The 12,089-nt window shown below is 44.0% G+C and overlaps 1 protein-coding gene across 2 annotated transcripts; it reads right to left on the bottom strand.

Moving 5' to 3' along the window:
- Positions 1–308: 308 nt before the first annotated feature.
- On the bottom strand, positions 309–9,447 carry LOC112563665 (CD9 antigen-like). Of its 2 annotated transcripts, none has more exons than XM_025237879.1 (7): positions 8,502–9,447; positions 4,572–4,832; positions 4,029–4,118; positions 3,605–3,706; positions 2,383–2,478; positions 1,812–1,919; positions 309–1,518 (listed from the first exon to the last, which is right to left on the bottom strand). In XM_025237879.1, the coding sequence occupies exons 1-7, from the start codon at positions 8,565–8,567 to the stop codon at positions 1,447–1,449; spliced, it is 795 nt and encodes a 264-aa protein (XP_025093664.1). In that variant the 5' UTR covers positions 8,568–9,447; the 3' UTR covers positions 309–1,446. The 2 variants fall into 2 exon arrangements, with proteins under 2 accessions (XP_025093664.1, XP_025093665.1); XM_025237880.1 differs by lacking the exon at positions 8,502–9,447 and adding an exon at positions 4,916–6,371.
- Between the last annotated feature and the right edge of the window lie 2,642 nt (positions 9,448–12,089).

Here is a 12,089-nt window from a genome sequence, read left to right on the forward strand (position 1 = left end):
AACAGTATAAAGGAAGATTTAGGTCCAAGCTGCAGCCCTCTCACGTACGTGTGTGTTTTCGCAGTGACAGCAGCATTGGTGGTGAATAGGTTGCGCAAAGTGTGCGGCCATTGGCTGCTGCTGGTACAACACAAGGTCTGACTATCATGTAGAGGTGATGGTTAGGATTACTTAGCAAGGTCAGGGTAGAGAGCAGGTCATTCGCCAAATTCTGAGCAAAAATGTGTGTGTGTGTCGGGGGTCGCATTCGGGCCTTTCAGCCTCATTCATGTAGCAAAAGGTTTGTGAGCAGGCTAAAAGTCATTTCAAACTATATTTGCCTAAGTATTTATTAATGCACAATTGTATTACGAAGGGATAATCGAGCTCACCTTAGCCATCGTGCCATCTATGCACAGCAAGAACACATTCACACAACTGAATACCGTAGCTTTTAGTACAGCTTTAAACTTTAACTATTTGTGAATAACAAAACGATAAAGGCTGGACAACATTTTCAGACGATGACATTACTTTTATCCGCTGCTTCACAAAGGACACGTGATGTATTCTTCACAGCATGTGCTTCCACCACCTCCCCTTCCCTTAAGTCCACACACCAACACCTTGCGCCTGCCTGCTTCTGTCGTGGCTTGTACAAATATTTACGGTGTACTAAAATAAAAATAAATAATAATAAAGTTCTTCTCTTCATCCCATAAACTTGTAATGCGCTCCTTAGCTTCGATGTATGGATGCCTAGTTACTACCTAGTCTATAGCACCTCAAGCAAGGCACCTAAGGCAAAACACCTAGCAGTAGCATCGCCAAGTGATGATTTCCGCTGCCCCAAAACTCGTCAGATCTGTCACTAACAGCAAACTATGGCTTGTCAAGGTGCTTCCCACAGAAATCTGATCTTGCAACCGTGTGGAACCATACAGTTCACAGTTATTCCTGTCAGTATAAACCAAGAAAAGAAAAAACCCACAGCTGCCACACGGTGTTGTGTGTCAAGCTGCCAATTATAGATGCACTAAAACAAATGTAATAACAAGAGAGATTAATGGCTTCACCTATAGGTCCTGGCATCTTACCGGTCTACACTTGACTCTGAACACCTCAAAGCCAACACTTTCACTGGATTCTCATTGTCAAGGAAGATGCTAGCTTTTCAATATTTTCATTTTTTTAAATAACCTGCTTTTTTTAGAATAAAGGAGACCTATTAATATAATTGTACCCGTCTAATATTAGCGCGTGGCACGTGTTGTCCCCCTCTGCTCCTCCTTCTAGCAACAGTAGCTCAATGCCATGGAATATTAGCTCAGTGCCAGAGATTATTAGTGCCGGTCGTGTGAGCTGTTACCCTCTCGTTAAGTCAGTTGGTAGTAAACACAAAACAGGTACCAAGGTACCACGACACACGTGACGTCAGTGTCACCCGCTCGCGGCGTCTGAAGTCATTCAAGCGTTCGTATTCCACGTGCGGTCCTTCAGGGCGTAGCATAGCAACATCGACACAGTCATGCCGATCATCTGAGAAAAAATAGCACTGACATGTCAAGGACACTTGAACGACCTGAGCGACGTCATCACTTTTAGATGAGGATGATGATGATGATGATTGTAGTGTTGGTGATAGTCATGATACTGAGACGATTAAGCCTTTTTTTTTCTTGTCAGGAATAACTCTGATACTGCGTAATTTGAATATTTTATGAAGACTGTGTTTGCCTGTCGTGTACCTGTTCGTCTGCAAATGCAAAGACAGATGGAGGTAGAGGTGGTGGGGGGAGAAGCAGACGGGTTACTAGACAACGGTCACCCACCATATATATAGCGAGAGCGATGGCAACTCCAGCGGCAACCACCAGTCTGTCCTCCATGAACTTCTCGAACTGGTCCCCCACGTACCGGAAATAAGATGGCAGGCAGGACTGAAAAATAATTTTAATCACAATTTGTAGGAAGTGGGGTTCGTTTCCTGCCAAGAACTAATTTTTTTTCTCCTTCTGCTTCTTTATTTTCTGAATTTGGTTAGGGGTTCACTTTAGTTTACTTTTTTTTGTTTTTTGTCAGGTTTAAAAAATATTAAATAAGGTAATATTTTCACACAAAGCTGATGCTGGTAAACTAAGAATTACGAAATATCTTACACAACCAAGCACTATGAAAACATAGAAGTCTTTGCAGACATGCAAGTCCTACCCCCACCCCCTATAGACAGGCAAGATTAAGTAAGGACAGATGTTGCAAGTATCCATTTGTAATCAGCCATTATAATGATGCCATCAGTCAGAAACAATGATATCTCAGTCACATAGCAACAGTCTCAAGTGGCACATACCCGTAAAACACTTGTTTACATCTTGGTCATGCCTATGATGACGTCACACTCACCCGCCGCCGGTACTTGACCTCGCAGGTGGCAGGTACAGACTTCGTTCTGTCTTTCTCATAGTCGCCTGCAGCATTGTCAGCACCACAGCACCTAAACTGTAATCAATCATCATCATCATCATCATCATCATTTGAAATATTTATTTTGCAGTGTTATTTTCAAGAACCATAGTTAACTTTCCCCAGTACCCGAACTGCAAATAATCTTTGTTGACTGTTTTTGTCAAAAGTTAGTGTCGAATCCGTGAAGCCTTGCATTGTAAATTAGCCGTTGTTGACTGTTATTGTCAAATCTGCACAATACTCCAAAAGGTCATTGAGGACTGCTATTATCAACCTTTTCCAACCCCCCCCCCTACACTCTACTAGAAACAACCACCCAAACATTCCCCATCTCTATCGGTCAAGTTATCAAAGAAAGGAGACATCTCCCAGTGCAACAGTTGGCGGGGGGTCATGTTAATGTCCATTCCCAGCAAAACCCTGACAAAGGTAATACTAGAGAGGCTGAAGGAGGCCTTAGACAAGAGACTGAGACCAGACCAAGCAGGGTTTCACCAGGATAGGTCATGCACTGACCACATCACCACCCTCCGTATCATCATTGAGAAATCTATCAAAAGAGAATCCAAAAGCCACGTCAGCAAAGCCAGGCATGCTTTCAACATCCTACACTCCATCTGGAACTCCCGAGCATTATCCTTCAGCAGTAAGACCCGCGTCTTCAACACCAAGGTGAAGGCAGTCCTATTGTATGGTTCTGAAACCTGGAGAGTGAACTACACCATCAACAACAAGTTTGGGCATTAGATGTCCCGAAAATATCTCCAACTGTCTGTGGGTAAAATCCAACCAGAATGCCACCAACCAAGACATCAAGCAGCGCAAATGGGGTGGACAGGACACACCCTGTGCAAACCAGCTGACACCATTGCCAAACAGGCACTTGACTGGAACCCTCAGAGGAAGAGGAGAGTCGGGAGACCAAAGCAGACTTGGAAAAGAACAAAAGAGAGACATCGGAACCACATGGGCCCCACTGAGGGAGGGCTGCCCTATACCGGGTCCGCTGGCGAGGTGTTGTTGCGGCCCTATGCACCTCGAGGAGCAACAAGGACTAACCTAAAATTAAGTATATCTCTATCACCCGATAATTTAAAGGCAGACTGGGTCGAATCATTTATTGTAGTTTGTGTTTGTCTTCATCTGACGATATACTAACCTTCTTTTGAACAGTGTCCATAAATCTGCTCGACTCGTTGTTTCTGTAGTAGTTGCTGACTCCTTCTTGAATCATCTTGTTTGTAATCTGCTGCAGTTCTACCTGTAGACAAAGAAAGGTTGAACTAGGTAGGATACTTGTTCTGACACATTTAATCTTTAAGAGTGTAACAAAATACACGAATAAGATATAATAACTATTGCCAATTATGCGTGGATTTGTGTAATATGTTTAAATCCGTACCTCTATATCGTGCAACAGTGAGTCAACAAAGTTTTTATCTATTACTCATGTAAACAATCAGCTTTATTTTGGTGCTGTATAGTCATCTCATAAAGATTAGCGTCGTTTGGTAAGGAATGGGTTTGCATGTTTCCACAAAACAAATTAATACAAATTAATGTTTTAAACCTGTCATTCTTACCGTATGGGCGTCTACATCCTTGCGTCCTGCGAAAGCCCAGATTCCGATGCCAACCAGGATAACAAAAATGACGAAAAGAGAGGCAAAGAACTGGAGAAAACAAAACCCAATGCACGTGTTACTGAAGGGGTAGCATCAAGCATGTTTATTGTATTAGGACACGTTTCCTTTATACTCGCCTGCACTTTATAAAAAAGTTCTTTGCTGCTATTTCCAAGGAGATAATGCACATCCTTTACTTTTTTCTCCTACACAACGAAGCCATTTGGCGTTATCATCCGGTATCATATGTAATTTCTCCACAATGTCTGTCGTTTATGCTTAGTGTGTGTGTGTGAGTGAGTGTGCGCGCGTGTGTGTTTTTATGAAGAGAGTAGCGCTTACAAGCCTAGTAGACCGTTATGAGACTTTCACGTTTATAGTCTAGTATTTAGCTTTAGTAAGTAGTAGTGTTGTAAAGCTCAACGAGTGTTATATAAAGGAGGTGCTGCATCATCATCATCGTCATCATCATCATCATCACACACACACGATCATACATACTGTGAATAACAAGCACTGGCTCTCCCTGATGGCCCCGCAGCAACCGATGAAAGTAGCGAAGACGATGACACAGCCTAAACCGATGAACAGGTAGGCCAGGGTGCTGACGAGGCTGCTACCTGTCACCTGGCTGTAGCTCACAATCAACACGTCACCGTTGCTGGTGGAGGTGGCTGATGACGTCAGCTGCTCCACATAACGCCCCGCGTTGTCATCCATGAGCAGCCAGACGCCGACTGCCAGCAAGGCACACCCCAACAACTGCAAATTAAAATGAAAAAAATAAAAAAGTGTCAGCAATTCCTAAATCAAATACACACATGCACACCTGCTGTTTCACTTACCTATAAATGAAGAAGAAAACAATTCTCCATAGGTCAAAGTCTCCAAATACTTGCCATTAACTGTGGTTAATTTTATTTGTCTGAAATACGAAGTTGATGCGTAAGAGAGTTAAGATGGTCTTAAAATAGGGAGGAGAGCATTGCCAGGGCCTGCCCCACCAATTCTCCATCTTCCTGCTAACTAACGCGCCGTCATCTTGCAGGCGTCTCCTCGTCTGGTGCTTGTGCCATCTACAAAATCATCCTCCTTCTCCATCAAACCCAGCGCTCATTTCGTCCATGATATCTACCGAAAGTTCGGGGAAAAGATAATGAAATGATGGCGCTTCATGACGAAGTCTCAGATATTTGCATGTTTCCACAGTAATGAGCATTGTCGGGGTTGGAGAGTGTAGTCGCCACGCCCAGGTTCACCGCGCGGCTAATGTTAGTTAACATGAGTCATACAGTGAGTGCAGTGCTCATGTCACATCCCAGCTCACCAGCCAACAGGTTAACCTCGTAGCTACACAGTGAGTGCAGTGCTCATGTCACATCACAACTCACCAGCGAACAGGTTAACCTCGTAGCCACACGTCATTCTCCAAGGTTTAGCTGAGCGAAGCCAGAAAGATTAACGGTTTCTGCCCGGGCTTATCGGGAGGCAGAGAGGTATGATGATGAACAGAAGAAAAAGAAGAAAAACTGAGTTTCCTGGGTCACTGTAAACTGCTGTGAATCATCGGCCCTCGACTGCAGGATCCACGTGACCACCATTGCCAGAGACGGAAGTCGCATGATGATTGTTGATGGAGCGGGTGATACACCTCAAAATGAGAGAAAAAAAATCCACTGACAAGTACGGACTGAAAAGTTGTCACTATTGAAAACAGCTTTGTCGTGGGAAGTTTAGAAAGGTAAAGGCATTCTCAGTTCGAAAAGAACAGTGAGTGGTTCACCGTGTCTAGGACAAAGTCTATGAAAAGTGAATCTCAATCCTATGCTTTACTCTCTTCGTTTGTCGTCTTTACCCATTGAACCCCTTCCCCCCGAAAAATCAGGTTCAATTTCTTTTGGACAGCTGCGTACGCTGGGTTTTGATCTCACCGCCTCCTGCTCCACAGTCAAGCACACTAATTATCTGGTTCGAGCTTCCTCTTCAGAAGTGGAAGAGTGCTGGGGACCACTAACCGAGAAATAACTGCCTGCAGCACTGAAGACAATAGGTGGCGGGGACGACAACTGGGCTGCATTACAGCTTTGTGCTGCAAGTGTAAGAAGGAACAACGGTCTCTGGAGTCTGGCGTTTCCTGCTGCGAATGGTTGCAACAACAACAACAAAAATCTCCGAGAGTACCGGGTGGAGCGAGCAGCAGCCAGAAATGTGGGTCGCATGATGGATGTTGTGTTCGTTACTCCTACCTCCTGCCGCCAGCGACGATCTGCACACACCTCCATCTTTTTTAGGCCGGCGTCAGCTTCACGGCTGCTTAGAAGTTGGACAAAGTGGGATGGCTGGTAGATAAACCTGATTATTTATCTTTTCGGCAATTGATCTTTTTTTTTTAAAAAAAAAAAAAAGGTTGGTTTTTTTTTTTAAACAGACTTTAGATTCAAGATGAGAACTACGGGGAGGTGGTTGTGACAACCGAGATGGAGATGGTGGTTGTGACCTCGCTACTGCTGCCTGTACGAATGTAACAAATCACTCTGCCTTGCGCATGCTCTGAGGGTGCGGGACACACCCGAATATGATTGTTTGAAGTACATATTGCTCGTAATGATATAACCATATACGACCTACACGAAGATTTTCTCGACGAAGACGACGACTAATACCACTGTCGTCATCAGGACCGGTCACATGACTGTCTAACTGCTTGACTTGTCTTTTGGACTTCTTTAAAAAGGACGTTTGAACAGGACACATTTGTCGAACGATGATCACATCTGGCCATTATGTATTGCATGTCATATACAAAATTTGTCAAATGTGATCAAAGGTTTGACAATATAGATAAACCCGATGATAACTGTTTTTGGTGGTTAGAATGACCGACTGGAAAAGAAAAATCTGAAAACTGGTTGGACAGTGCTGATGAATAGATAAAGTATTTAAGCCTGTACCATAACCTTTGTGCTTTCCTGTCGCCAGAGGAGTAGGAGAGGTTTGAAAGCAGGCAAACAGGCAACATGCTCTCACCTCACAATCGCAGTTAGTGAGTTATGACTCACTCTCACGCCAGGCTGATTTATTTAATAAAAGACCGCCTAGAAGACCTAGAAGTGATTTGGAAGAGGGTGGAGAAAGACCAGGGTGGCAGGAAAAAATTCTGATGGCCAGACTCGGAAACGATTGTCACGTCTGCTCGCACGCTGGCTAACCCACCAGCTCAGCTTGCTCGTGGAAATATTTAACTAATTAAAAAAAAATAATAATCACTAATTAATTATGATTAATTCCCTCTTTGCTGCCACTTTTTCAGCAGTAGAAACCCTCTGTTGTGGTTTTCTGTTTCTATTATCAGTGACTGAGTTCTATCTCGATGGGCGGGCGTGTGTGGGGAGGAGGCACCCATCTTTCACACCTCCATACTTGGAGGACACGTGGTGGCCGGCTGGTGTAAGTAGGACACAAAGGTGTCGAGCAGCGACCTCTGGCGGAAGTCAGACGAAAAGAAGGGTGGAGACCTATTGTGCAAAGGTGTGTGCAAGGGGTAGGGGGAGGGGGAGGTCGGGGTCGGGGCGGGGGCGGTTTCCTAGTTATCAAGGTGATGCCTGGCAAAGGAAGCAAGTGAATGAATCACATCCTCATCTTCATCTCTGGTGGTGCGGAGTGGAGAGGTCACTGATGTCGGGACGAGGGGGCGGGGAGAGAAAACATGGCGACATGTCAAGCTTCACGATATCTTCAGTCTTACTGGTGTTGTCTACCCCCCAACTCCAGAAAATAACCAAATTGTAAAGACGATTTTAAAAATTAAATAAATAAAACAACCCTACTCTGTATGTACATGAACTTTTCATAATACGCATGACTATTTCAAACTACTTGTACATGGAGAAAATCATCAAGAGAACCTATACTCCCTAAAACGTAATCCACTGACATTAAAAAGTTATTTAATGATGAAACTGAAGTTGGTGAAGGTCCTAGTAGAATAAATGGGTGGTGATAGCGATAGTAGTAGGGATGAGGAGATGATGATGATGACGGCAATATTTTTGTCGGTGTGATTTAGAAAGAAATAATAAAATGTCTTGCAGGTCAAAAAGGTAGTTTTAAGTGCAATCACAAATAAAACAACCCAGTCCACGAACACTCTCACCTCACAGACAAGTGCAGCCATGTGATTGGGTAAATTCAAACTCCACATTTTTTAGTTTAATTTCGGAAATTCTCACCCGGCCTTGAACGCGCGGCACTGACACAACATATCGTCAGTTGAACAGGTTCAGTGACAATTAAGGAAGCATGCGGTTACCCTTGTTTACTTTCGCATCATGAACGACTGCCTCTGGGCTTTGCACGATGCTCATCTGAGCTGCAAGCAAATGCACATAAACAAAATCATCAATACGTAAATAAATGCGTAAAACAACTTACCCAAAGGAGAAAGTTGAAAAGGAACACCGTGTATTTAAAACAAGAGAAACACCTTCCAAATGCCATCGTGCGAGGGTTCGAGGCTGACAGCACCACCACCCACTCAGGTGTGAGAGTTGGATCCCGAGGACTCCGAAGACAGGAATGAACCCCCAGCAGCTCAGAATGTCAGTTGTGATGATTCTGTCTGCACGTAAATCTTCTGCCTCTCAATGGTCAGAGTTTGAGTCGGGTTTGTCAAGTTTGCCGGAGGTGCACAGCAAAAAAACCCACGACACCCCGACGCTCACAATTTTTCTCTCTGGCGCCAAACGCGTTTGTCCCTATGACAGGCCGCTGCAGTCAAAAATGCCGAAACACTATCGGCACTCAGCTCACTGAAGATCTGCCAAGAACCGAACTCTCGCGTCCTGCGAGTGGTGACGACAGTCTCTGAGAGCACGGAACCTGTTGCTGCAGTCACAACAAGTGCAGTTGCTGGTTTCCACTCGGCAGCCTTTGCAGGATCTGTTTATTTAAGTACTGTGCGCGAGGAAGCAGGTGAAAACAAGTAACCTCCTATAGGCGGTGGCAGAAGGTGGGTGGAGGAAGGAACAGTCATCCAGGGAGGGGTGGGAGGTGGAGAGGGAGATGGAGAGAGTGCTGTTGGGTGGAGAATGAGGTTACAGGCGGAGTTGGATTGAGAGAAGGGATAAAATTAGCCACCAAGCAACGAGTGTGATCGGCGGGCGGCAAAGTTTGCTGCAAACAATGGCGCGGACAGTAAAGTCAGTTTGCGTGCTTGTGTTTGTGTGTGTGTCAGTGAAAACAGACTAATCGCATAAAGTGTGTTTCATCAGTCTGACGGTTCTAAGGTGGAAACATATTTTTTACCACCCGATTATTTCAGTTTTAGCATCCTGTACTCGGTAATCGTATAGGTACAACTTTCATTTCGAAGGACTCAGCACTCCGCGACATTTTCCCACAAACCAGAAAAGAGGTCTAGGGTTAGAGTGAGGGTTTGGGTTAGAGTATACGTTATAAAAACTTCTGTCGTGATGTTATGAACCCTCGTCAACCAAAGTTGCTCGACGATTCAATCTTTAACACCAAGTAGCCTGATTTATTACAAAAAGAAAAGAAGAAAAGGATCACGAAGAAAAATGGTTTTTTTTTAGCGTAAACAGTGAGTTTTTGCATTAACGCGTGATTATTTAAAAAAAATATTCCAGACAATTATTTGCAAAGAATTCCCTGTCAGTCATAATGTTCGATGAACCTTTCCCCTCTTACCATACTCATTCTGAATACATGGAAAACAAGGTTAGAGGAAGGGAACACCGGAAAAGGCTAGAGATGAAGACAGAAGTTCTCATCAGTGATAAGACCAACTGTCCTTACAGCAGCAGTTCACAGGCAGAGAACTAAAGACTGGCGTGTCCATCTTTCATGGTGCCAGGTGTTTACACAACAAGCGTGTACGACTTCCATAATAAATCATATCAGTCAATCTCATTGCTTATGATATGGAGCTGACAGCTTTCCAGATGGCGCCCAACAGCATATTGAGCAATGAAATATCTTATGGTTGAATAAAGTTATTTTAATGTTTTGTCACAGATCAATAGGAATATGTGTTTGAACACAGCTCACTGTTGACTGAACCACGTGATGTATTTTCGTTATGAACAAGGCCGTCTTCAGGGCTTCATGAGGCTACGTTTAGAAGTGTAAAATTAACAGCAAACTTTATGCAGTGGTTATTTACATGAATCATGAGCAGTCGTGTACTCGATGTCCTAACAACAACAACAACAACAACAACAACAACAACAACAGTTGCTTGTACAGCGCCTTATCCTCCCCTGTGTACAAGCTCAAGGCGCGTCACAGCTGACACGTTGTGACGTCAAAACAAAATGACGTACTCCAGGCCAAAGGTCAGCGTCTACACACAACACGAACACAATCTTATTATAAACAAGCCGCAGACCACTTCTGCCCCAGTGCTTGCGTCCTCAGCAACTTCCTAGTTTAGCTGATGGTAAAACCGACCTTGTTAACGCCCAGTGACATTTAGAAACATTTTTAAACAGGTGATTTTTCTCTACCACACGCAGACAGGTCTGAGATCACATCCTTCCATTCTTCAAGCCCGTTCTTCTTTAAGATAATCCTAAGAATGAGACCAAAGTTATTCTCAGTCCTTGCGTGTGACAGGATAACACTTTATCTCTTCAAGTATTATTGTAGCAGCACATTATCAATCAGTTATTTTATGTTACTTTGACTACAAGGCGTCTTGTAAGATAGTGACAGCCTCGACATGAAATCTAGTCATAGATGTAGACAATCTGACCGAGCGCTAAAACCTACCTACAGCCTGCACAAACCGTATACACAAGCAGTTGCAACATGCAGACAAGTCGGTGAGGTCATCCACACATGCTTGTCTTGAAACGCCATGACGGAGAAGGGGCCGGGTGCGAAACAAACAAACTAGGCGTTACCCCTCCATCCTCAAGCTCAGCCACACCCGTGTGTCATTTCAGCAGACCGCTACACTAAGGGCAAGACTGAAGACCCATTTAATGATTTGTCTAACTTGCACAACTAGTTAAATAATAATCATAAACAACCCACAAGCGTGGCATGGATTCATTTTAAAATATTTGACATTTCAAAGCATCTATTTCTTTTATACATTAATACATATCATATTTGTATCGTGTTTAAGGGAAGAACTCCCAATTGACTGGCTTTCGGTTACTGTCTAGCATAACAATGATGGAACTGCGCCATCAAATAAAAGAAACGACTAATTTTATTTGGTAATACTTTGTTATTCACCGAAAAACAAAGAACAAAACCCCCCAAAACAGTTTTAACTGGTTTAACGACAATTCTTGAGGTATAAAACGAGCAGCGAGGTGCATTTACACAAGTTCAGGCAAGTGCAGCAACTACAAGGAGGCAGGGCTCTCCATCAACTGGCAGTAAGACGTGATCCACGCCATCTGGGGTGCACAGGTGAAAGCTCTCACCTTGCAGGGCACGCTCGCAGACCTCGACACAAAGTGCTGCTTGCCATAAAAACCTCCGCGTTTGTGAGGAGAAGTCGTTGCCTTTTATACCCACCTCACTTCTGTGATGTACATAAATGCGTGCAATTGTTCTCTGTGGTTACAACGGCTACAGAGACCTGGATGGTCCCCGTGTATTATGTCGGCACACATGCTGACAATGTAACAGTACACTCATGTACATAAGCTTGCACTGTCGTACTATATTGTACATCACGACGCAGGTCTCAACACTCTATAGTAAAGTCCAAGTCTGGTATAGTACTGAACACCCATACACCATTACATTACACACGTCTGTTCTTGCTTCACGTTGCATGTGAACACTCATGTACATTGTATGCACCGTTGTAGTCTACTCTCACTCAGCTTTTAAACAAGGTAGTGTTCTCCAGAGTTCATGTCTTCCTCTTCTCATCCCTGAACTGGTGCTGAAGGTATCTGTCGTTGGAAAGACACATTGCGAAGCAGCAGAGGTGAACTTTGGCGTCGGTCTTGCGCCCGCGTGAGAAGGTCCCTCAGG

The sequence above is a fragment of the Pomacea canaliculata genome, linkage group LG5 (genome assembly GCF_003073045.1).
Source record: "Pomacea canaliculata isolate SZHN2017 linkage group LG5, ASM307304v1, whole genome shotgun sequence".
Classification (NCBI taxonomy): Eukaryota; Metazoa; Mollusca; class Gastropoda; order Architaenioglossa; family Ampullariidae; genus Pomacea; species Pomacea canaliculata.

Bases quoted from the DNA above. Each gene is read 5' to 3' on its own strand.
- LOC112563665 (XM_025237879.1), bottom strand. From the start codon at position 8,567: ATGGCATTTGGAAGGTGTTTCTCTTGTTTTAAATACACGGTGTTCCTT. The intron at 2,479-3,604 runs GTTAGTATATCG...GATTGATTACAG, and splicing joins TGGACACTGTTCAAAAGAAG to TTTAGGTGCTGTGGTGCTGA. The intron at 1,920-2,382 runs GTGAGTGTGACG...ATTATTTTTCAG, and splicing joins AGGTCAAGTACCGGCGGCGG to TCCTGCCTGCCATCTTATTT.